The 26,776-nt window shown below is 36.6% G+C and overlaps 2 protein-coding genes across 2 annotated transcripts in view; both read right to left on the bottom strand.

Annotated features, from left to right (window-relative positions):
- Nucleotides 1-1,130: 1,130 nt before the first annotated feature.
- On the bottom strand, nt 1,131-9,183 carry msmo1 (methylsterol monooxygenase 1). Its single transcript, XM_059342865.1, has 6 exons — nt 9,130-9,183; nt 6,686-6,979; nt 5,495-5,643; nt 4,566-4,692; nt 4,289-4,443; nt 1,131-1,601 (listed from the first exon to the last, which is right to left on the bottom strand). Exons 2-6 carry the CDS (start codon nt 6,938-6,940, stop codon nt 1,412-1,414), a joined length of 876 nt encoding a protein of 291 aa, XP_059198848.1. The 5' UTR covers nt 6,941-6,979; nt 9,130-9,183; the 3' UTR covers nt 1,131-1,411.
- Nucleotides 9,184-10,603: 1,420 nt separating this feature from the next.
- Nucleotides 10,604-26,776, bottom strand: part of klhl2 (kelch-like family member 2) — a 28,668-nt gene continuing 12,495 nt past the window's right edge. The window contains exons 6-15 of the mRNA XM_059342817.1: nt 25,934-26,043; nt 25,732-25,848; nt 21,234-21,383; nt 21,031-21,148; nt 19,863-20,060; nt 18,959-19,060; nt 17,344-17,472; nt 13,947-14,087; nt 13,701-13,844; nt 10,604-12,120 (exon numbers count right to left, since the gene is read on the bottom strand). Coding sequence (XP_059198800.1) covers nt 12,092-12,120; nt 13,701-13,844; nt 13,947-14,087; nt 17,344-17,472; nt 18,959-19,060; nt 19,863-20,060; nt 21,031-21,148; nt 21,234-21,383; nt 25,732-25,848; nt 25,934-26,043 — 1,238 coding nt within the window. The 3' untranslated portion in view covers nt 10,604-12,091. The remainder of the gene's footprint in view (nt 12,121-13,700; nt 13,845-13,946; nt 14,088-17,343; nt 17,473-18,958; nt 19,061-19,862; nt 20,061-21,030; nt 21,149-21,233; nt 21,384-25,731; nt 25,849-25,933; nt 26,044-26,776) is intronic.

The raw sequence follows: 26,776 nt of genomic DNA, 5'->3' as shown, positions 1-26,776 counted from the left end.
CCATTAATTAACATGTAATAAGGCATTGTTCTCGCTTTAGATCCCTTTAGCTGCAAAAAGCATAGTTAACTGTTAACAAGTGCATAGTTAACTTATAATAGATGAGCAATAAAGTATATTTTACTATCAATAAGCAAACAAAAGAAGATTAATGAAGGCATGGCAAAGACATAATGGGTGGGTTATGGGTGTTTGTAATGCTATTATGAACAATTATAAGATACTCATGAGGCTTTTATTAATGTTCTTAAGCATTTGCAAACTGTTAACAAGTTTCTTATTAGTGCTTATAAAATGCTAAATAAATTAGCTGTATTATAATGCCATTATATAGGCTTATAAACTGACAATATTGTCAATAAGCATCTTGTAAGGACTTACAAGGGCCTTATTACTTGTTAATTAATGATTATTACAAGGACCGTAATATAAAGCGTTACCGAAATGTATGTAAATATATATGTATTTATATCTGTATTTAGCATGCATAAATATCTGGCATTTGGTACAATGTACAAATAGTAGTTTCTGATACGCCACTTATTGTTATTAGTTCTTTTTTTGATATTACTTATCTGCATGGCAGGTGCATGTATGTGTGTATGTGGTGTGTGAGTGTGTGTGCATGTGTTGAATGTTAATGTCAGTTTCAGGAGCTGCACAGCATAAATTATTGTGCAAAGTGCAAAATGCAAAAAAAAATAATTGCAAACTCCGAGTGATCCCATTCTGTGTAGAAATGTCTCTGTGTGTGGACGATATATTTATAATAATACAGAGGCACATTTATGATGGCATGAAGTTTCTTTTTGTATCAAATTCTTCCCAAAAAGAAAAGTACCTTTTCATATTCATTCCATTTATGATTAAAAAAAACATATTCAAGGTTTCTTCTTGTAAAATCAAAACAGCATTTATTTATTTGTACAACCTTAAAACAAATTAGGATTAAACAACCTGGAGTTCACCACGAGCCAAACCCCTTTTCATCAAAATATTTTACATGCATTTGCATTAAAAAATGCCGTCGTCACCGTGTTTTGCAGAAACAGTTTCCACTGAACTGCGGCTAAAACACAAAGTCACCGTGACTCAGATTGACTCAAGAAGAAGCGCTAAAGTGCTCAGACATTCAGAGGTAAACGAAAGCAACTCACAAGAAAGTAAAACGGTACAAACTGTTTTTTTCATTCAGTGACAAAGCAGAAAAACAAATTAAAATGAGGATGTTGATGGTTTTTTATTCAGCCGGCAGAAAAATACTTATTTTTCAGAAAGGCACAAAAGATCTGCAGTCCAATTTACAAACCAGCACACTTTTAGTGTGTGTGAGAGTAACAGCAGCAGTGTCTGTGTGTCTGTAGGACTCCCCGCCTCCTGCTAGAGGAGGCCAGAGGAGGAACAGAGAGCTTTACTGCTCCTTCTTGTCTCCCTGTTTCTGCATGTACTTGTTGTACTGGTTGTCCGTCTTCAGCACCTTGTCCCACCAGGTGAAGGTGGAGGCGTAGTTCCCCACGAAGTTCATGTGGTGGAAGTCATGGAAACGGGTGCCGGCGTAGAACGGGATCAGGTGGAGCGGGTTCAGAGGGATGTCGTAGCCGCTGGAAGAGAGAGAGAGAGGGGGATTAAAGTCTGACATTCAAAGAAATCACCAGATTTTGTTTTGTTGCAGATATTTAGACTCCGAAATTCTTTCAACAGAACAAATGCTTTGGTAACGCTTTATAATAAGGTCCTTAATAACCATTGATTAACAAGTAATAAGGCATTGTTCTCACTTTAGATCCGGTAGTTGCAAAAAGCATAATTAACTTATAATAGATGAGCAATAAAGTATATTTTAATATCAATAAGCAAACAAAAGATTAATAAAGACATGGCAAAGACATAATGGGTGGGTCATGGGTGTTTGTAATGCTATTATGAAGAATTATAAGATACACATGAGGCTTTTATTAATGTTCTTATTATACATCTCTTATAGCCTGCTATTAGCTGTATTATAATGCCATTATTAACACTTATTATCCAATGCTTTTTATGTGACATAAGAAATTATCAATAATGCGTTACTGAAGTGATGAAGATTTGATTTGGTTTCTGTTTTGTGTTTCTATCTAGCAGTTAGATATTAGGTTCACATAAACGAATAAGATAGCACTTCAAGGGAATACCAGATACTGCCCTGTTAATTTTTTTTTATTACTATTATTTTTTTATTATTAATTATAGTCAAAAACAACTTGTGTATCCGCCTGCTTTGTTTCAGATCTGTCCCATGCAACACCTTTCCAACAAGTAGCATTAAAATCTAAATCCTCCTGGCAAAATGAGACAAATCGAACCTTAAACATGCCTTCCTTGACGTAGGTAATAATATTGGTGGTTTAGTCATCTTGCATGAAATACTGCTGCACTATTAAAATAGCGGCTAATAACCGCAAAATTATGTTTCTGAAATGGAAACAAAGAAAGAAACTCTGACTTTTGTCACAAGCATAGAGTGCCAAATTGAAAAAAAAAAAAAGACAAGAAAAGCTAAATTATTACAATATAAAATTGTTTACATCAGGGCAAAGTCCAAAAAAATAGTTGAATAATAAATATTTGTTAATTATTTTTCTAAATTGATTTATTTTACCTGTGTCCCTAGTTGAGTCATGTATGTTATATATTGTATCTATGATTAAAAGTGTATCTTAATAATTGCAAATAAAGATTGTGTGTTTTCTGACAAATAGTGGGTTCATTATTCAAATTTTTTTTAAAGCAAGTAATTTACAAAAAAAATTGAAGAGTGAAACATAAGAAAATGTAATAACATAAAAAAATGTATTGTTTGATTCAAAATTTAATTTCAGCAAATCAATTTTAAGATAAAAAAGGAACAACACCATGAAATAGAGAAATAAAATTTGAAACAATGAAAAAAAAAAGAGGCAGGTTTAAAATAATGTGATTTAAATGACATTTGGGATTTGTGGAATTGTTTACGCCACTGCAGTCTGTCAGCCTTGTGTGCATTTAAGTTCAGTATAAATGTAATCCAAAAATAACAGCAACATATACATGTATTAAAATAATAAGTATTTGTAGAAAGGAGCTCTTTGTGACCTGATAATGTGACAGTAACATCTGGTGTTCTCTGTGGCCCTCTAGTGGTCGTCCTCACACATTACTGACCAGTTTACATGATGAGAAACGTGTAGATTCTCATGTAACTACCGTTTCTCTGGTGATTTAACTAATGTTTGCTCTCTAAATTCAGAGTAATTAATGGTCTAACGTAGGTCTATTCCTACCTGCAGAGAGTGAAGTTAACCCTTTATCAGGCAAAGAACTATATTTGGTAACTTCAGGTAATATTTCAAGAAAAAAGTTGCAAATTTACTAGATTAAAGTGGCAAATCTGCAAGAAAAAAAGGTGCAGATTTAAGAGATTTAAAGTGGCAAATCGTGCGAAAAAAGTCGCAGATTTATGAGAAAAAAGTGGGGAAAAAGCATCTTTTTTCTCCCAGATTCAGCACTTTAAATCCCATAAATCTGCACATTTTTTTCTCGTAGATTTGCCACTTTAATCTGGTTAACTTTTTTCTCAAAATATTATTTTCGTATGTTTTTTTTTACACATTCTGGCTGTATGTAATATCCTCCAATATTCTCTAGGGTTGAAATTATATATATGTATATATATATATTTGGTAACTTCAGGTAATATTTCGAGAAAAAAGTTGCAAATTTACTAGACTAAAGTGGCAAATCTACAAGAAAAAAAGTTGTAGATTTAAGAGATTTAAAGCGGCAAATCGGTACGAAAAAAGTCGCAGATTTACGGGAAAAAACAGATTCACCACTTTAAATCCCATAAATCTACGAATTTTTTTCTCGTAGATTTGCCTTTTTTTCTCAAAATATTATTTTTGAATTTTTTGTTTTTAACACATCCTGGCAGTATGTAATATCCTCCAATATTTTCTAGGGTTAAAATTTGGAAGTTGCAAGTATTTCAATGAGTGCCCTATTAAGGGTTAACGTAGTGAATCTGGGAGAAAAAAGTAGCTTTTTTCCCACTTTTTTCTCGGAAATCTGCGACTTTTTTCACGCAGATTTGCCACTTTAAATCTCTTAAATCTGCAACTTTTTTTCTTGTAGATTTGCCACTTTAATCTAGTAAAGTTGCAACTTTTTTCTCGAAATATTACCTGAAGTTACCAAATATAATTCTTTGCCTGATAAAGGGTTAAGGGCAGCAAAAATAAAAATGTAACTGTGAGGAAATGCGTCCTACCTGTGGACATCGATCGTCTCCAGCAGGCGGAAGGACACCCAGGCCCACAGGAAGAAGACGTGGTTACAGAAGATCATGATGCCGATGAAGAAACCAGCGCCCAGGATGAGAGTCTCTGCAGGGTGAGCGTACTCTGCCTGCATCCCGAACGGAGCCTTCGGGACAGCGGAGAGATGAAAACACACCGTACGTGTTAATGAGTAACTCCTCAGTAAGGAGATGAACTTGACAGTGTTCTGCTTGTGTTTGTTTGTCTTATCGTGTGTGTTTTACTCACTGTGAACTCGTGGTGGACTTTGTGGATGTATTTGTAGATCCTGCGGTGATGCAGCAGGCGGTGCAGGAAGTAGTGCCAGGTGTCTTCAACAACAGCGCAGCCGAAGCACTGAGCCAGGACGTACGGCCTGCAGGAGCAGAGGAGAAGAGAAGAGAGGGGTTTAATATAAGATAATTCAAGATATTCCTTTATTAGTCCCACAACGGAAACATTTTCAGTGTAACAGCAGCAAAAGTGTACAGCAAAAATAGAAAGAAGCATCAAGAAGCATCAATATCTATAACAATTATATTTGTTCTGCAGGAGTAAAACTATGTAGCTTTTGTCTCAAACGGCATGGTATCAGCATAAAGTGGATATGTCTGTAAACAGGAGACTTGTGAGTACCCACAGAATGCATTTTCACTCAGATTTCATTCAGTCTGTTCAATGTGATGCACTTGGTGCCTGTAATTTCTTTGTTTTAAAGCATATTATTATGATTATTATTATTATTATTATACTTGTATTTTAGATTTTTTTGTGAGTAAATAAATTGTATGTGTATTTCTATTGGTATGCTTTATTGTATCCTTGAATTTCCCATTGAGGGAGAAAAAATATTGTTGTTTTTTTAAAGAAAGTAATATAATTGACCTGAAATTATTATGAGTTTTAAATGTTTTTAAAAGACGTGTTGTTCATAGATCTGTAGATACATTTATTCAAACAAAATGATTTGGTGAAATTATAACATAATTTTTTTTTACACATATAGCAGTTTTACATGCATGTATTTTTTATATTCCAAAGCACAATGATGAAGGAATCATGGGTTTTTATCTCATTTCAGTGTCGTGTAGCAGGTGCACAGCTGCTCCACTCTACAGTATATCTCAGGTGTTTTGAATATGAGGCGTTCAGGTGTGTTTTATTGTGCTTCCACTGACCAGCGGGGCATGGAGTCCCAGTCATAAGGGATGTTGAAGAATTCAGTGAAGTAGTAAGTCCCACAGATCAACGGCAGCTGGATACAGAAGTGGTTGAACAGAAGCATCTTGAAACATCTCCACTGTTTCTCCCACGTCTCTGGCTTGTCCTGCACACACAAAACACAAAAAAAGATTTAGAAGAATGTCATTTCGGACTGAAATTAAACTCATAACCAGTGGTGGAAGAAGTATTCAGATCTCTTACTTAAGTAAAAGTACTTATATCACACTGTGAAATTACTCCACTACGAGTAAAAGTCCTGCATTCAAAACTTACTCAAGTACAAGTACAAAAGTATCAGTATCAAAATGTACTTATAGTATCAAAAGTAAAAGTACTCATTATGCAGAATGAACCCACTCAGATTGTTTTATATATTCCAAATATATAACTGGATTATTATTATTGATGCATTTAGCAGCATTTAATTTATCAAGATACTTCTCGTTTTAACTACTTAATATACTGTTTACTTTATAGCATTCAGTAAATCACTTTTAACACACACACACACACACACACACACACACACACACACACACACACAAACACACACATACATGAACATGCATACATGCACCACACCTTATTTTCTCATTAGTCTATTTTAGTATATCTTAGTATTTTTATATATTTTTTTTTTTTGTGTCGTTAGTTTGTTGTTTATTCCTTTTCTTGGAGATCCTCATTTGGGGAATACCAGTTTGCCTTATATATATGTTTGTCTGTTTACCCTATGTTTTGTTATTTACTTTGTGAATATATACCTTGAAAAAAAAGGGGGAAAAAATGCAAGGTACAATATTGTAAAGAAAACGAAATGACTGATTATGTTTGTGAAAGTAAGAAGCCTTGCAATATAGTATAAAAAAATATATCATTTTAATTACTTAATATACCTTTATGAGGTTTAATTAAAAAAATGTCTAAAAACTTTATATTGATCTCGACCTGGAAATTTAAATGTAGTGGAGTAAAAAGTGCAATATTTGCCTCTAAATGTAGTGGAGTAGAAGTATAAAGTTACATCAAATGGAAATACTCAAGTAAAGTACAATTATCTCAAATTATACTTAAGTACAGTACTTGAGTAAATGTACTTAGTTACTTTCCACCACTGCCCATAACAAGCAAAAACCTGCACAAACCTGCTGGATCTTGTATTTCTGCATGAAAGGCATGAACTGGAAGAGGAAACCGGGCAGGCAGAACAGGAAGTAGATGAACTCGTGGACGATGAGCGACCCCCAGGTGGCGATCTGGAACTTGGTGTAGTTGTCCATCATGTAGCCCCAGGCGTGTTTCAGAGAGGGCTGCAGGGGGTTTTCAGGCAGCACCGCATCTACGTACTCCGCCGCCAGGTAGGCAGAGGTCAGGATGTCTGCCGAGCCATTCACCGCCATGATGGACAACGTGAGGTGACTGCAGGTCTGGAGAGAAGACTGCAAACAGGAACAGAGTTAAAATTTACATTACAAGGTAAGGTAAGGTAACTTTATTTGTACCCGAGGGTAGATTTGGTTGCAGTTAAAAAGAATTGGCTGCTTACACACACACACGCAGACAACATTGACAACATCGACAGACAAATAATAAAAATAAATAAAAGTGACAACAGTGCTCCAGACATGGGAACATGGATTAAAAGCATACAAAAAGGTATTACTATCAAAAGATAAATAAATACTGAATACAAGCCATCATGGCAGATACAAAAAACAAGGTCAGAATAATAAAATAAATAAATAAATAAATAGATGAAGAAGGCTATACAGTCCATAGGTTAATAAGTTACAGATACAAAGGACAGATAATAATCAGTGTGAGTTTGTCTTTTCAGTAATTTTAATATATTTGTCCATAATACAAAAAAAAGGAAAGTTAGCAGAGGAACTGCTGCAATATAACTGAAATTAAAAGCTTTGTACACACTATAAATCCTACAAATTTAAACAAAATGTACAATATTTGCAAATAATAAATCCAACAAAAGATCAGCAGCTTTAGTTTGCAGCATTGTATTTTAGTTTTAACATAATGTCTGATCAATATACAGTTAATAATAGCTTGTAAAACATTTTCTGAACATACAAATGCACTGAATATATAACCAAACACGACTGAACTACTGAACTGAACTTGAAATGTGTGTGTGAAATAGCTACTAAAAACATCAAGACGCCTTTTCACTTTTCTTCTTACATTTTATAGACCAAATGATGGATCAAGAAAATAATCTGCAGATGAATCAATATTAAAACAACCATTACCTAGATAGTTTAATCTTCAACCATGCATCATGTTTTAAAAATGGCATAAAAGGTTTTGGGTGTTAAATCTGTATTTGCAAAGTAACTATAGTAATCATATACAGTGCAGTAAAAAGTACAACTCAAATATAGAGGAGTAGAAGAAAATGATATGATATGGAAATACTCAAGGAAATGTAACCCTCCACTGCTGAAAACATACAGCTACTAAATTCACACAACTTTAACTCCTTAATAGATAAGATTCACAATTTGCGCTGTTAATAAGTGATCACAGCATTACAAAAGAAAATCAAACAAGAGAGCTGCATGTATAATAACCACTCCTCAATGATAATATGTATTCCTTTTACAGGTGCAGTGGTGGAAGAAGTATTTTGATGTTTTACTTGAATAAAAGTGGCAATACTAAAGAGTAAAAACAGTCTGATTCAATTAAAAGTCCTATTAAGTCATAATAGGTAAAATACAAATGTTTTAGCATCAGAAAATACTTGAAGCACCAAATGCAAAGTACTCATTATGCAGAATGGCACATATTAATCATACATTTTGTTGTGATGCATTATAATTAAAATATATGGAAATACTTTTGTCATATTTAGTTATTTTGTAATATTCATTATACTTTTCTCATATAAATATATTTATTTCAGGAAAAGATTGGCCTATTTTATTTCATAGGTTATTTTTTATTTAAATGTGCACTTTATGGAGCTTTGGTTTGTTAAAAAAAAAAAAAAAAAAAAAAAAAATCGTATATATCGATATTCAGCCTAAGTATATTGGGATATGACTTTTGGTCCATATCGCCCAGCCCTAGTACCTTAATTGTTTCCAAAAGTGCTGCATACTTGGGTAAAAGTAATGACTTACATTCCATCACTCAGCCAATGTTAATGCTTTTTTGCTTGTTTTTTAATTGCTTTAAAGCAAAAAATACTTATGGCACACTTTGACTCCACACTATAGCCTATATATTTGTATATTTCGTAAATTCTGCACAAAAACATGCAGAATCACACTACTCACAGATTGTGCAAAAACTGAACCATCTCAGCAGAATAACACAAACATTTCATCCAGTATCACTTAAACTTGAACGCTATTGCATGATGATTATTAATTAATAACAAACAACAGTTGTGTTTCAGGTCACAAAGACAGCAGGACATTTTGTTATTTCGATGTCATAAGTCGCGTATGCCTCTATTCTTCTCTCAAATACATATATATTTGAGGAACAGATGCACTATAACTATGGCTGCTAATAAGAAATCAGCTAAATAACTCATTCGCAGCTAAAAACGACGTTAACTCACCTTTCCGCGGTCCGTCCCGTCTACCTGGGAAAGGCGGCCGGCAGGGTGAAGTACAGTCATTTAGAGTGCTCTGATTGGACGAGACGAGAGGAGGATGACGTCGGGGGGCCGAGCGGCGCCGCTGATTGGTCCGCGGGATGGAGCGATGATAGTGAGACTGAATGTTTCTACAGCAACAGCCAATCAGAGGCCAGCTCGGCTTTCATAACGTCCGCAGTGTGACAGTGAAGAGATGGTCCGAGTCATTACATGATACTAGTGTTTTAAATGTACTTTTATAACAGTTTGTGACTCCAATGTCAGTTTAAGACATTTTGTAGAGGTTTTGAGATAAACAAAGTAATGTTTAAATAAAATATAATCATTACATGCATTTAAATCACCACTAAACTGATGGGTTTTTTTGTTTTTCTCCCTTTAAATTAAATAGTACAAAAAGTACATTTTCCTGTTCCACACTATGTGCAGTTTTTTCCTTAACCCTCTGGAGTCACCAAAAGCGCCAAAGCATTACTTCTTCATGACATCCAGATGTAAAAACAAAGCAGTCGAGCCCTACCATAAATTTACTTCTTATGAAGTGGCTCGAAACTCCATGAGGCCAGTTTCAGTTTGATGATATACCAAGTAAAATTGGAGACAAGGTCAAATGTATTTTGTATAAATATACAGAGCTGGGTGTGACCCTCTTATATGTTCACATTTGCAACATTTAAAATTCTTCATTGAGCATGATAGTGATTTGGAAGTAAAAAAAAATCTGATTCAAAATCACATTTTATGTTAGTTTTTCTTTGTTTCTTTTGGGTTCAAAATGTTGATCCAGTAAGTCAGGATGAAATAATTATTATCAGGTCATATAGGTGAGGTTGTGCTGAAAAAAATATATACCAACATCATATTTAAACATTTTTTTTAAAGTGGTATATTCAGGCAGGATGAAAAGGACTCAAAAATGGACAAAATAGCCAAAGATGTTGTGTTAATATATATCTTCATTAATTTAGCATACATCCTTGCTGTATTTAAGTTCTTGTCAAGTTAAAGTAATTAATGATTGTTAATGTTATCTTTTATAATTTTCCAATGTACCAAAACAATACTGTAAGATTTATAAAATCCAAAAAAATACTTTTTAAGATTTAAAATCTTAAACTTCCATTGCTATGGTTAATATGTGTAATAAAAGTAATACAATTTTTTTTTATGTCATTTGCACCAAATGTAGAAAAAAAAGAGCAACAAAAAATACAGTAAATTTCTGTAGAAAAATATTTCTTTTTTCTTTTTTTTGTTTATAGTGTGCTTGGGTTAAAACTTGCCAAACAAACAGTGTTGTCCTTAAGTGATGTGCAGTAAAATGTGTAAAAAAGTAATTTAGTTTGGACATTGCTAACATTAGTTTTTGACCTGTAAAAAGTACTCTCATCCATCACATGTATCACCGTATAAATACTAAAATATCACACTCGGCTTGTTCCATTTCAACGTTTTTACTGATTTGGCAAAGTTTTAAAAACAGATTATGTCATTTCACAGCTTTAAATACAAGAAGCATATTTATTAATGATAATATAAAACAAGTAATGAAACATTTTCAAAGTCATTAGCCTACATGACATTCCTCAATACACTGACAACAAAACAGCGATACCAGTTACTATTATAGCAATTTCTTTTTTTTTTCATCAATATAGGAGGAGAAGGAAGAGACGGAAGAAACAGAAACTCAAGAGCAGGTTTGGTCACTTTCCAGAAAGAGAGAACAGATTAGTAAAGTAGTAAAGAGCGACAGAAAATGAAGAGAGACATATTAAAATTGGCACATTCATAGTACGTCAGGGTGTGCAGTAGTTAATAGGGTTGCTACACCAAAGGAGGAAGGGTAGGAGGAGCTTTTTCGGGACCATGCAGTGAGTTCAGGCTGTTGTTGTCATTAGTGGTTACAACCACAGTAAAGATGGCTGCCGGTGACAGTAAAGCACTGATACATCCAACTGTTTCATCTCTGTCTGTCTGTCACTGTTTTTGGCAACAGGGATGATTTTTCACCTTTAACAGAAGACAAAAGTTCCACTTTAAAGTCTGTTTTTATAAAGAAGAAATGTACATTTTCTCACGTCGCTGTTCTGAATTCATGCGGGCTAACGCAGCCGACACACCCTCGCCGATCTGGAGTCGGTTCTCCAATGTTCCCCCCGCTGTTCTCTGTCCCCTCTAACAGTACTCGAGGCATAACAACGGCAGGGGCAGAAGAGAAAAGGAGGAAAAGCGGGGTTGTAATTTGACATTCAGGCACTCTTGAACAGCCACACTGCAACACTGTAAAAGGTCAGAGGTCAGACAGAGTGCGTTCATGCGGCGTCGGACCACACAGGTGCACACGAACACTCATGCTCACATGTGCAAGCAAAGGAGAACCTTTAAATGCAAGCGCACACACGCACACGCACGCACGCACACACGCGCACACACACGCACACACACACACGATAAAAACGAAGGAGAAACAAACTCCCGAATGGTTGGTTCTTCTCTGCCTTCCTCTCCCGTAGATTACATCCGTGGTCCGTCTCTCAGAGCTGGTTCATGTTACTAATGTTAAAGTAACTTTGCAGTTATAGTAGCTTCATATCAGTAGCGTTTCAATGACACTGCAGTGGTGCTTCACACTGGGATGTCCGGTCGCTAGCGGCAACGGCGGCGGCGGTCCTGCCAGGAGGGGATTGAAACACGGGTTCGATTCCCTCCTCCTTGGTTACAGCTCCCCCTTTTTCAGGTAAGTGCAAAAAATCTTCATACTCAAAAACAACAATCTCGTCATTTTTTTCCTTCATGGTCGTCAGTGCCTGTGCTAACGCTGCCCCAACAATCGAAGCATTGGCATCGTAGACAGATCCAAGATCAGTATTCAGCAGGAGAATACGTTCTGCTCCGAATCAGTGGCAGGTGTCAAGAGCAGTCATAAGGGCTTGTCAATCACAGTCACACCTGTGGTAATAAATAAATAAATAAATAAATAAATGAATGAATGAATGAATGAATGAATGAATGAATGAATGAATGAATGAGTATAAGATGGTGCACTGCTTTTATCATATATGGTCAATTTCACACCGAGCACATGTAGGGCTGCGCGACTATTCAATATAACAATCTTGTGATTAAATCATATATCAGGATATTGTAATACACAATTAGGTCGTCTAAATTGATAAGGACAAGCACGTACCAACTTAAATATCTCTGAAAAATCTGATGTGAAATAAATTGTGAGTAGTGTTTTTGGGGATTATGGATTTTGCTACAGATTTCAGTAAAAGGAAACATAACTTCATCACAATTCGTCTTTAGGTTAACAAAAATAAATGTTGAATTGTGGCCATGAATCAGTGCTTCTCAACCCACTGACCATTTTCTAGTTCGTAGTGAAAATTAACTGATTTACAGTGGGATTTGTTTTGGAATGTAAATAAGGTGCAAAAAAAGGCACTTGAAGAAAAAAAAAGTGCCAAGGAAGGATCCCTGACAGTGGTCCAGGTTAATAAGCCCAGATGTCGAAGCAAGTTGAATATTCCTGCAATAAACTGTATTAACGAGCAACTTAACCCTTTATCAGGCAAAGAACTATAATTGGTAACTTCAGGTAATATTTCGAGAAAAAAGTTGCAAATTTACTAGATTAAAGTGGCAAATCTGTGCGAAAAAAGTCGTAGATTTACGAGAAAAAAAGTGGGAAAAAAGCAACAGCTAGAATGTGTAAAAAAAAAAACATACGAAAAATAATATTTCGAGAAAAAAGTTCCAGATACCAGATTAAAGTGGAAAATCTACAAGAAAAAAAGTTGCAGATTTATGAGATTTAAAGTGGTGAATCTGGGAGAAAAAAGTTGCTTTTTCCCCCACTTTTTTGCTTTTTTCGTGCAGATTTGCCACTTTAATCTAGTAAATTTGCAACTCTTTTCTCGAAATATTACCTGAAGTTACCAAATATAGTTCTTTGCCTGATAAAGGGTTAACCCCCAAACTGCTACTTTTTTCAACTGAAAACCAATATTTATAGGTATTTAGAAGTGTTGTTGAGGTCAACATCTAGACATATTAGTGTGAAGTATTCGAAGTCTGAATATTGTGTTATAAATATGCATAGCAACGGCCCTCAACTGACAAAAACCCAGCTATTGCAATGGTATTTTGCTATTGGTTGATCTGGATGCAGGTGACGTATATAAAAAGGCAGCTTTTTGTCACCAACAATTGAAGACTTGAAACTAGTGATTGAGACCATAAACCTAACAGGAAAATGTAAACTGAGGTAATAAATCAAGAGAGAAATAAGGTAATTTTCTCATTGACTTCTATACAAGCTGATCTATTTTTTGCAACCAGTGGGGAATGCAGGTTTAGGGCACTTCTACATTGGCTTCACTTCTTTTATAAAGTCTGTGACTATAACTTCAAAGTTAAACCTTTTTCAAAACGTTCTCACTGTGGTTCCGATAGAAAACGTTAAGTTATAAACTGTTATAAAAGTTTCCAGCAGGTGTGTTCTCGTCTGTTTGTCTACACACCTGCATAACTGCGCCCTGTGCTCATGCAGGTCGGCAGTAGTGTCCACTTGTCCGTGTTTGGATTGTAGAACTCCACGGAGGCCAGATTGCAGCTGCCGTCATCTCCTCCCACCACATACAGTACGTTGTTTACAGCACACACACCTGAAAACACAAACACACACACACACACACACAGTGAAGATGAATGGACGTCTTAAATCTCAGCCCAGAGGGTGTCAGAGTTTTCTGGACTGTCTGCTTTACCTGCGTTGCGTCGACACATGTTCATGTCGGCGACCTGCCGCCAGCTGTTTGAGGTCGGGTCGTAAACTTCACAGCTCTTCCTCACCAACGGACCGTCGTGACCTCCGACAGCATAAAGTAAACCTTTTAACACGCCGACACCTGAGGACGACATCACACACAACATCTGCTCAACATTTCTGTCATATCATGAATTCCCCTCAAAGAACACATACGTCTTAGCCTGGCTAACACCAGACTAATCACAAATGAGATTAGTCTGGCAACCAGTAATTCATTTCTCCGTAGAGGAGGCGTGGTTTACGATCCTCCAGAGCCGTTTATTGGACGCTACTATTGTCTATCAAAAGCGTCTGCAGGTAGCTCTTAGCCAATCAGATCAGTTATACCAGATGACGTAGTAGAGCGACAGAAATGGATGTTTACATAGCCGGACTAGCCTCTAGCATCACTACTTTCAGACTAAAATGCTCAATTCTGCTTCTGCAATGTTTTTCTGCAGCATGTTCTGGCTCTGGCTGCGCTATAGTTTCAGCTCACAGTCTACCGGCAGTGTTTGGGTTTGTGTGTGTGAGAGAGTGTTGCTTGCTGCTTTGCTTCTCCAGTTCTCACTTTCTGCAAGATTATTTATTTTTACGCCTTATTCCCCCTCATGTCATTCAGCCACACACATCCACTGATTTTATGGTCAATAGACGAGCTGCTGCGGGTCTCTGGGCGGCTCCGCTGTCCCCCGGCTCGTAGCCAGATCACCGTGGTTACAGCAGTGAGTGGTAGCGGGCTAGTAGCGGTGCTAGTAGCGGGGCTAGTTGGTAGATTAGGCTTTGGCCAAATCCTGTCGGAAGCAAGGCTAAGACATACTTTTTTGCGGTGAAACAAGAGTGTACAGGCAATTGTTGTTCTTCTTTTAAAATAAACTTTCGCTCTAAACTATTTAAAACGGCGTCAGCTAGTTTGAATGAGAGCTTCGCGTCTGCTGCAGCCATGTTGGATCCGTAAGAAAACTACAAAACTACAAGCTTCCGTCTGCCGAGTAGTACGCGTCATCGTCTTGCCGTCCCTCCCCGTTCTGTGATTGGATCCCTAAAACAGGGCTAAGAAACGGCCTTAGTTTCCAGACTGTGTTGCAGTTCGAAATGAAATCGAGCGTGCAAGGCAGTCTGGGTATACCCAGGCTACATACGTCTTGTAATTGATGGATACATTTGTGAGGATGGCTTCTCCGTCTGCAGAGTTACATTTTTCTTTTTTTATCAGCTTTGTTTACTGATTTCTCCGGTGGTGGGAAAAATCTTTAGATCCATTACTTAAGTAAAACTACTTGCCGAATTACTCCACTTCAAGTAAAAGTCCTGCATTCAAAACTGACTTCAGTGTAAGTACAAAAATATAAGCCTCAAAATGTACTTAAAGTATCAAAAGTAAAAGTGCTTATTATGCAGAATGGCCCCACTCAGATTATATATTCCAAATATATACAATGTATTATTGTGTTATTATTTTTGATGCATTTATGTAAGCTGCATTTAAATGTTGTCCAGTTAGGGCTAATTTTAACTACAAAATATACTGTTATGTGGTGTAATTAATAAACATAGGTAATCATTTTAAATTTGAACATGTTTTTTATGTTAAATTTCAATCTGAGAAGTGACTAAAGATGGCAGCTACATGTAGTGGACTAAAAAAGTACAATATTTGCCCCTAAAATGTAGTGGAATAGAAGTATAAAGTTACATATGTGGAAATACAAGTACCTCAAAATTGTACTTAAGTACAGTACTTGAGTAAATGTTCTTAGTTACATTCCAGCACTGGATTTTCATGCACAAATTGACAATAATGTTAAAGAACGTGCGAGTAACAATGTCATACAATATACAAATATATAACAAATACAAGGGAAACGCATAATAACATCCTTCATGTCAGAATAATTAAAATTATAAGTACCTAAGGTAAAATGAGGTCTCATTTGGGGATAACTGGGCAGGATATTTTCTCTGTACAGCTAAAGAAAGAATCCAGGATATTTTTATATTTCCTGGAAAGCCTTTCATTGAATATCAGACTGTTTTAAGGTGTAAATAATTAAATATTTCTTGAATCCACAGAGTGTTGGACGGCAGTGTTGACGATTTCTATCATCAGATGTTTTGCCAATAATGTTACAAAGGCTATTGGATCCGCTGGGAGACAAGGCAGAGGCAACAGAGGGAGGCTGAACACAACAGTCAGGGTATATATCAGGTTAGAGAAGTGTGTCTCTTTCATACACACACACACACACTTGTACTTCTATCTTTGTGAGGACCCTCATTGTAATGTGAATTCCCTTGCAAGGTTATAATAGTTTTGGATTTTTCATTAGTTTTAGTTTTAATTTCGTTGTGAATTTTTGTTTTCAAATTCAGTTAGTTTTAATGAGTTTTTAGAGTGAGTTTGCTAGTTTTAGTTTTGTTTTTATTAGTTTTAGTTTTTTGTAATGGGGTATTTGTTGGGTGGGAGATTAAAAGAGGTCACAGTAAATTTTGCCTTTTTTTTTCTTTGCCTTATCCATCTTCATTTTGTATGAAAGAAGTTGACAAAGACGAAAACGAAGGACATTTTCACTATAATTTTAGTTAGTTTTGTAACCACACAATACAGTTTCAGTTAATCATCATTATCATGTAACCTTTAACCCTTAAAACAAAGAAGTGAGGACATTTCGGCCTGTCCTCACTTTGCAAAAATGTCCTCACTCTGTTAGTTAAAAACGTGTTCTGGTCCTCACTATGTAGGAAGTACAAGAACACACACACACACACACACACTTGTACTTCTATCTTTGTGAGGACCCTCATTTGAGCAGTGAATTCCCTTGCAAGTTTTTTAGTTAGTTAGTTTTAATTTCATTGTGAACTTTTGTTTTCAAATTCAGTTAGTTTTAATGAGTTTTTAGAGTGAGTTAACTAGTTTTAGTTTAGTATTTATTTATTTTAAATGCTTTAGTTTTAGTTTAGTTTTTATTAGTTGTAGTTTTTTGTAACGGGGTATTTGTTGGGTGGGAGATTTAAAGAGGTCACAGTAAATTTTGCTTTTATTTGCCTTATTTATTTGCCTTATCCAATTTCATTATGTATGAAAAAAGTTGACAAAGACGAAAACGAAGGACATTTTCACTATAATTTTAGTTAGTTTTGTAACCACACAATACAGTTTAAGTTAATTATCATTATCATGTAACCTTTAACCCTTAAAACAAAGTCTGAAATCTCAAAAAAAAAAAAAAAAACCTTTAAAAGAAGTGAGGACCGGAAAAAATGTCCTCACTTTGTTGGTTAAAAACGTGTTCCGGTCCTCACTATGTAGGAAGTACATGAAGACACACACACACACACACAGACACACACACCTGCTCCGCTGCGTCTCGTTCCCATCTCTGCGATATAACTCCACGTGTTGCTTTTCGGGTTGTAAGCTTCGACTGTACTTAAACATTGTCGTGTCGCACCATCGTAACCTCCAACTGCATACAGGATCCCTGAAAAACACACAAGAAACACACAACAGGTCATGACTCAGGAAGAGAAAAACACAAAATAACAGAAACACGATAGAATAGAATATGGTGCAAAGAACTAAAGTTTAACGTTTGGCTCTTTAAAAACTTCTCTACAAAGTGAAGAAGAAAGTTTCTGAGTAAAGGCGTAATATACAGGAGAGATATTTTGGGAGTTTGTTAGAAACGGTAAGGTTAAGAACATAAACTAATCTAATTGTGATGAATGTGTGCCATACAAATATTCGGGGACAATTTTTTTAAACTGTATTTTACTCTCATATTCCATTTTTTCTTTCATTATTTTATCTATATTTTTTTATATTTTTTATATTTTTTATTTTCTCCCCCTTTTCCTTCTGTTGTTTAAAAAGAGAGGAACAAAAATAAGCCTGTGTAATTTCTGGCAGCCAATTAAATAAAATAACATTTTTTTTAAATGTATGAAATCAACAAACATACATATAAAAATACAGTATGGCAGCTATGCAGGGAATTAAAAGTCTGAAACACTCTAAATGTTTTTGGTTTTGATGCATTTAAGCCTTTTTTTTGGTGTTTTCTTGCTATTCAAGTATTTGTCTTTTTTCTTGATTTTATAACTTTTACTTTGTGTTTTATTTACTGCACTTATTCCTCTTTGTCTCATCTTATAATATCTCTTTCCCCACTCCGTCTTCCTGTGAAGTTCCTCTGTAAACATCTGTTTTGAATTAAAACCATATTAGAAGAGATAATTTGCAAAAAACTGATATCTCTGTTTTGATTTATTTTCCTAAATCATCTTTTGGTTTATTTTTGGTTGCAGCGCAGGGAACATCAATCAAACTGCTGTTGGGTTGGTTCGATAAGATATCTAAAACTTTTTTAATTTTCTTCAATCATGCCTTTTTATTGTGCACTCAGGTGGAAATCAATCAAAGGGGTGTTGGTTTACTTATTTTAAGAATGGCATTTATCTATTTTTGCAAATGTACTCTACAAAGTATGCTTTACTGCTTAGGTCTCCTTCATTATTTATTTATAGGGGTCTAACTGTATCATTTTGTTGAATCTGTTTTCCTGTTTCTTTAACAACAAGTGCAATAATGCATTGTTGTATCGAGTTTTAAGCCAGTTCCTGTCTCCAAAAACACCTCTGATAGTCTTAAAATAAAAACAAATAATAATAATAATAAATAATAATACTTTTTATTTATAGACGCCTTGTTTATCACTAAAGGTACAGTGACATCAACAAAATAACAAATAATAAATGACAAATAATAACTGAACAATGTAGTAAACAGAATGGGGATGTAATATGATTATTTTCGGTACAATGTGTCAGTTTGAACAGATGGGTTTTGATAAATAAAAATGGTTTTGATAGATAAAATGTGCTTTTATAAACTGTATTCACTGCAGGACTACTGAGTGTTTCTGTCCTAAAAACAGACTGAAAATCTGAGCAGGGAATTGTATTCACCATTGACGACACCCACTCCCACACTGCTCCGCCGGGTGCTCATGGGTAACACATGGAACCACTCGTCTGTCTTCGCGTTGTACGCCTCGATTGTTGACAAACCTGTAAACAAACGCAGAGCATGCATCAAAAACACCACAATAAACAAAAACACCAGCATTCACACATTATATCATTTCCTGTTATAAGCCTGCAGTGGTTGCATATAACCAAGTGCATTTACTCAAGAAGAGGACTTAATGTCGTCTATAAATGGTAGATAAAACACCTTATCCATAAACATACTTTTCTACCTATTTTTCCATAAAAATCTTTAAAAATAATTATTGATTATTTCAAAGGGATACTAATGAGACATCATTGGGATATTTTTATGTCTGAGAAAAATTTGGATTAAATATGTTAAGTACAATTTTGAGGCACTTCACTTGAGTATTTCAATTTTATGTAACTTTATACTTCTACTCCACCACATTTACAGGTTTTGACAGCTTAACTTTCCAGGTCGAGATCAATATAAAGTTTTGACATTTTTTTAATTAAACCTCATAAAGGTATATTAAGTAATTAAAATTATATCTTGAGAAAATTAAAATCCTGTTTACATCAATGCATCAATAATAATGACAATGCAATAATGTATTTGGAATATATATAATATATGTACAACAATCTGGAGTGGGTCCATTCTGCCTAATGAGTACTTTTACTTTTGATACTTTGTCCTTTTACTTCAGTAAGTTTTGAATGCAGGACTTTTACTTGTAGTGGAGTAATTTCACAGTGTGATAATGGTACTTTTACTGAAGGATCTGAATGATTTTTCCACCACTGCCTGTATGGATTCAGTGCTGCTGTGAACTCTCTTGATTTCTGATCATTTTCAGGTAATAACTAAGTGTACCTGTGCTGCCGTCAAAGCCTCCCACAGCGTACAGAAGCCCGTTGAGCACCGCGGCGCCGAGCGTTGACCGGCGGTCCTGCATGCTGCTCACACTCGTCCAGCGGTCCATCATCGGGTCGTAACAGTCGACCGTCCGCACACGCAAAGAACCGTTGAACCCACCGACCGCGTACACACACCCACCCACAAACACCACACCTGGAAGGCAACAAAATAAGACAAAGCTTATCCAATCCACTTTATTTATAGAGCACAATTTTAGCAAACACAAGGCTTTCAAAGTGCTGCACAAACAATAAATAGATAACACAACACAAAGAGATGTAGTAAACAATAGAAGAGTAAAATGCAATAAGATAAAATAAATTAAAAATGGGATAAAAACAAATAAAATAAAATGAAAAATTTACTGCCCGCACAAAATAAAATATGCATGTTTACAAATAATAACAAAATAAAATCATGAAAATTAAGATGAAGCTAAGGGAAAGTGTTGCACAGCAGTTGCAGTGCAAAGTAGAAAAAAAGTGCATAATATGCCAAAAATAAAAACAGATTATTCAGATTTCTTTAGAGGCTGCAGCCCCTTAAACTGTGCTGCTGTTTATAATGTTGTTGTTATCAGTGGCAGAAAGTAACTAAGTACATTTACTGAAGTACCGTACTTGAGTACAATTTTGAGGCCCCTTGTACTTTACTTGAGTATTTCCATGTATGTAACTTTATACTTCTACTCCACTACATTTTAGAGGCAAATATTGGACTTTTTACTGCACTACATTTAGCTGCCAGCTTTAGTTACTTTTCAGGTTACATAAATGCATCAATAATAATAATAATAATATAATAATAATAAAATAATAATAATATAATAATAATAATAATAATATAATAATATAATGATATTATAATAATAATAATAATAATATAATAATAATATAATGATATAATAATAATAATAATAATAATAATAATATAATAATACTAAATACACTTGGGCTCAAAAGTTTGGGGTTACCCCAAAAATGTCTGTGTTGTTTTCCATGAAGACAAACTGTTTCAATCATGATTGAGTAACAAAATGAATAGAACATAGTAAAGACATTGTTGGTGCTTTTACTGAATTAAAGGATCTTAATACTGTTTGTTGTTGTTGAGTGTTTCCTACCTGCTCTGCACCTCCTGGTGGGGAGCTCGGCCACCTGGTACCACCGCTGCTCCTCAAAGTCGTAACATTCAACACTGCGGATGGCCTTCGGAGCCTGACCTCCAACCACAACCATCACCTGCACACAGCAGAGGCAGCAGAGCCGATATTTATTTTTGTCTCATTAAGTTATAGTGGAGACACAGAGGAGGTTGTGTTGGTACCTTGGGACAACACGCTGGAGTCCTCATGCGTGTGCGTGCCGTCTTCATCAGAGCTCTCTGGTCGGCGGGCAGCAGGTGGTACTTCATGGCCTCAATCAGGTAGTCTTTACACGCACTGCTGTTCTTAATCAGAGACTCCTCCTCCACCCGCTAACACAACAAACAGAGACAGCAGCCAGTCAGACAGATGCATTTACAAAGAGCTGCAGTGTGATGTGACACAGAATTAACTGCATAACTTAAATTATATCAATTAAAACCAAAGGAAGACTCAAACAAAGAAAATATCTGTGTGTAACCGTGCCAGATTGCTGCAATTTAAGATTGTGCACCGTTTACAAATCTCCCCTAACAAAAGACATAAAATGAACTCTCAACTCTCACCTGCATGTTTAAAATGTAAAATCTCAGTGGGCACCTAATACTCACTGTATCTGGTCTTGTCCTAAAATTCAGGCATACTGGATGGATGTTCTGCAAGATCTTGAAAATATATTTGGTGTTGTGTTGTACATGGACCCTCTTTCTTTAATCCTGGGTTACCCCAGTCAAGATAATATTGTGGATGCTAACTCTGCCAGATTGTATAATATCCTCACATATGCAGCAAGGAAGACCATCTTTTTGTCTTGGATAAGTGACAAACCCCTTACTAAATCAAACTGGCATAAGATAATTATGGAATGTTTTCACCTTGAATACCTGACCTGCCTGCTTCATTCTTCAGAGGGACAGTTCATGGACATTTGGACTCCATATCTTCACTTTTCTGACTCTACAGTGGCTTCAGTGCTCTCAAGTGTTGCCCTTGGCTAGCCTTTAGCTCTCTGCCTGTATCACGTTGTCGGGTGTATGTGAGATGTAAATGTGTATCGATTGTCTAAACCAGGGGTCCCCAAACTTTTTTCGGTGGGGGCCACATCAACTTCTCTTTCTGTGATGAAGTCATTTAAACCTGAAAATATTCCCTTTGGTTGTCAACACTGACTTGGGACAGAGAAGGCTTCAGTAATAAACTAAACAAGAATCTGTATCAACAGAGCAACCTAACCCCAGATCTGATTGTCAGTCAAGCCTCAGAGTTGATTTCACTGAGATTAAAGACACGGCATAATGTTTTTTTTGCCCGCTCATCCTTGTTTCAACAGCAGCAGCAGCAGCAGAAAGAAGCTTGTCAGACAACTGGATACGTAGCAACATGTTGCCTGACTGCGTGCTGTCAAACACAGACAGAGTGTGATTAACCTGCCTGAGTGTTGAAACAAGGACGACACATAAACAAAGAAGAGTTCTTCAGCAAAACATAACACAGGCAACAAATGTTACTGACAACACATGACCTCCAGTGTTCTTCAGATTAAAACTCATCTTCCTAGCCTGGGTTTACCCAGACTGCCTTGCACGCTCGAATTTCATTTCGAACCACCATCCAGTCTGGAAACCAGAGAGGTTTCTTAGCCCTGTTTTAGGATCCAATCACAGAACGGGGAGGGACGGCAAGACGATGATGCGTACTCGGCAGACAGAAGCTTGTAGTTTTGTAGTTTTCTTACGGATCCAACATGGCTGCAGCAGACGAGAAACTCTCTTTAGCTGTAGACGTTGTTTTAAATAGTTTAGAGCGAAAGTTGATTTTAAATGAAGAACAACGTTTGACTTTACACTCCTGTTTCACCACGAAAAAGGATGTTTTAGCCTTGCTTCCGACAGGATTTGCGAAAAGTCTAATCTACCAACTAGCGCCGCTACTAGCCGCGTTACTGGCGCCGCTACTAGCCCCGTTACTGGCGCCGCTACTGGCGCCGCTACTAGCCCCGCTACTAGCGCCGCTACTAGCCCCGCTACTGGCCCCGCTACTGGCCCCTCTACTGGCGCCGCTACTAGCCCTGCTACTAGCCCCGCTACTAGCGCCGCTACTAGCCCCGCTACTGGCCCCTCTACTGGCGCCACTACTAGCCCCGCTACTGGCGCCGCTTCTGGCCCCTCTACTGGCGCCGCTACTAGCCCTGCTACTAGCCCCGCTACTAGCGCCGCTACTAGCCCCGCTACTGGCCCCTCTACTGGCGCCACTACTAGCCCCGTTACTGGCGCCGCTACTAGCCCCGCTACTGGCGCCGCTACTAGCCCCGCTACTGGCGCCGCTACTAGCCCCGTTACTGGCGCCGCTACTAGCCCTGCTACTAGCCCCGCTACTAGCCCTGCTACTAGCCCCGCTACTGGCGCCGCTACTAGGCCTGCTACCGTAACGCCGGTGATCTGGCTACGAGCCGGGGGACAGCGGAGCCCCCAGAGACCCGCAGCAGCTTGTTTATTGCCCATAAAATCAGTGGATGTGTGTGGCTGAATGACATGAGGGGGAATAAAGCGTGAAAATAAATAATCTTGGAGAAAGCGAGAACTGGAGAAGCAAAGCAGCAGCAACACTCTCTCACAGACACACACACACAACAAACATCAATTTCTGTTGCTCTACTACGTCATCTGGTATAACTGATCTGATTGGCTAAGAGCTACCTACAGACGCTTTGATAGACATTCTAAGCGCCCAATAAACGGCTCCGGAGGATCGTAAACCACACCTCCTCTATGGAGAAATGAACGGCTGGTTTAGCCAGGCTATCATCTTCCTTCAATCATAGAACAATTGAGGCTGTTACTCTGTCATTAGCGTAGGATGTGTTCAAACCTGTGATGTCTGTGTCAAAATTCACATCATTTAAACTCCACTGCAGTGTCAGTGGGTTTCATCTGAACTTCTGAAGAAGTCACTGAATCTGAGGTTTAACTTAAACCTGCTGCTCACCTGGTTTAACTGAGGTTAAAGGTCATAAAGTTTAGTGTACGGACAGATTTACAGAGCTCTGAACATTTTACCATGTAATCAAGTGTCAAACGTCTACATTTCTGTTATTACAATTCAAGCTGTCATTTCTCCCTCAATGATTGATTCTGATGATCTTCTATAGAGATTGTGTGCAATTCAGTTTGTCACTTACACTGTTACATATACACATATTTGTATATATCTCTATTTACTGCAGGCCACAATTGTTTCCTAAATAATTAATTTCTCAGCCACTCGAGCAACGAGAAACATGAAATAAACATTGAAAGCTTAACCCTTTATAAGGGTAAAGAACTATATATGGTCACTTCCGCGGACATCCAAAATGGCGTTGCTATGCAGCCCAGTGAGGTTGGAGAATCATGTGACTTCTCTCAGCCAATCAGCAAATATTAGGCTATGTCACAGATAGTGACATCACACCATCGGACCAATCAGCAGCGGCCATGAGCCTTTCTAATTTCCCTCTTTCACCACACGAAGTACAGCCTTTTTACACTTCCTGCTCCCGGACCCACATTATATATTATATTATATACGTTATATTGTTATATATCACATAAATACCAAATATATACATACATACATATGTTATAAATGTCCCATAAAACATTTAACAACATAAAAATCAATGTTCTTTTAAGTTTATATGTGTCTTTCCTATATTTACATACACCTTTTTAAAAAAGGAACCATATATGGTCACTTCATTGATCTTGATTTTCAACGTAAAAATTTAATATTTTTAAAAATGTCACAAAAGTAAAAAAGTCGTGTAGTGTCCTGCAATGACACTTTAGGGTTGAAATTGTGAATTTCCAAGTATTTCAATGAGTGCCTGATAAAGGGTTAAACCATTGGCTTTGACCACGATACGATTTTATCCCGATACTTGAGTCACAATACGATATTATTGCAATTTTAACTCTGTAACTCTATTTTGTGTCCACAAAATAAATTAAATCAAGAATTGTTTTGTCAAATAAGAGGAAATTCTCAGTGTATTCATCTCACTTCAGTCTTTTTATTCCTCCACAATGAGAATCAAACCCACAGACTGACCAACATGATATTACCACTTTAACCCTTAATAGGGCACTCATTGAAATACTTGCAAATTTCAACCGTAGAGAATATTGGAGGATATTACATACTGCCAGAATGTGTGAAAAAAAAACATACGAAAATGATATTTTGAGAAAAAAGTTTACGAGATTAAAGTGGCAAATCTACGAGAAAAAAAATGTGCAGATTTATGAGATTTAAAGTGGTGAATCTGGGAGAAAAAAGTTGCTTTTTCCCCACTTTTTTCTCGTAAATCTGCGACTTTTTTCGCACAGATTTGCCACTTTAAATCTCTTAAATCTGCGACTTTTTTTCTTGTAGATTTGCCACTTTAATCTAGTAAATTTGCAACTTTTTTCTCGAAATATTACCTGAAGTTACCAAATATAGTTCTTCGCCTGATAAAGGGTTAACAATGTCTAGACTGTGTGTCTGTTATTTTATTTTAAAAGTGCTTTTCTGTCAAAAATAAGGACATTAAGTGACCCCAAACTTTTTTGAGAGGTAGTATATTCACAAGCAAACATTGCATCCAGTCTAACTGGGTTAGGAGCACAAACAGAAAGGCAGAGTTGCAGACGCTCGTACCTGCACCAGGTATTCTCTGGAGAGGAGCGGCAGGCGGACATGCTCCATCAGGTGAGCCAAGTGTTCCTGCCGGACATCTTTATCGTGGTTGACCCAAGCGATCACCGCCTCAAACACCTACACAGTAAAGTACACAGAGACACTTTAAGCACATGGGGTCGGATCCCCTGGTGGCGCTGTCAGAGTGGATGTGTGTGTGTACCTTCTCCTCTGTGGGGATGGTGAGCTTGTCGCTGGCGATCAGGCTGGACACCTGCTCCATGCCCAGATTGAGGAACTCTTCACTCCCAACCACCTCAGTGAAATGTTGCTCTGTTTGCAAAAGCATCAAATAAAAAACTACCCCGTGATTGCTGCTTTTTTTTTTTTTGCTTGTCATTAATTAAACCTGTTCTCATTCTGTCTCATACAATGTCCCACATCCTCCAGAAACACACACAAACCCCATTTAAGTGGAGTAATAAAAGATGTTAACACACACACACACACACACACACACATATATACACTACTGGTCAAAAGTTTTAGAACACACCAACTTTTCCAGAATTTAATTGAAAATGATGCAGTTTAATGTCTCAGTGTACTCACATTTAAAATTCTTTATTGAGCATGATAGTGTTTTGAAAGTAAAAAAAAAGATTCAAAATCACATTTTATGTTGGACTAAAGGACTAAAAAAAGACACAAAATGACCAAAAAAAGACACTAAAAGTCACAAAATGACTTACAAAGACATGAAAAGAATTAAAAAATGGACAAGACTCCATAGAGTTAAGTTGTTAACCCATTTCTTGTTCCCTGAAAAAAAAGGCCTACTTGTATAATTCTGAAATGTAAATTATTTTTCAGTTTTGGTTAAGCTTACCTTTTTTTATTTACTTCTGGCAGTTCACCACTTACCTCTGTACCATTTCAAGCTGTTCATTTGACTTGAACTGCTTGAATTTCAATAAAAAAATGGAAAAATTGGGGTGTTCTAAAACTTTTGACCGGTAGTGTATATATATATATATATATATATATATATATATATATAAAAATA

Source organism: Centropristis striata, chromosome 1 (assembly GCF_030273125.1).
Source record: "Centropristis striata isolate RG_2023a ecotype Rhode Island chromosome 1, C.striata_1.0, whole genome shotgun sequence".
Taxonomy (NCBI): Eukaryota; Metazoa; Chordata; class Actinopteri; order Perciformes; family Serranidae; genus Centropristis; species Centropristis striata.
Note: the sequence above shows the minus strand (reverse complement) of the source record. Positions and strands in the feature narration are given on the sequence as shown.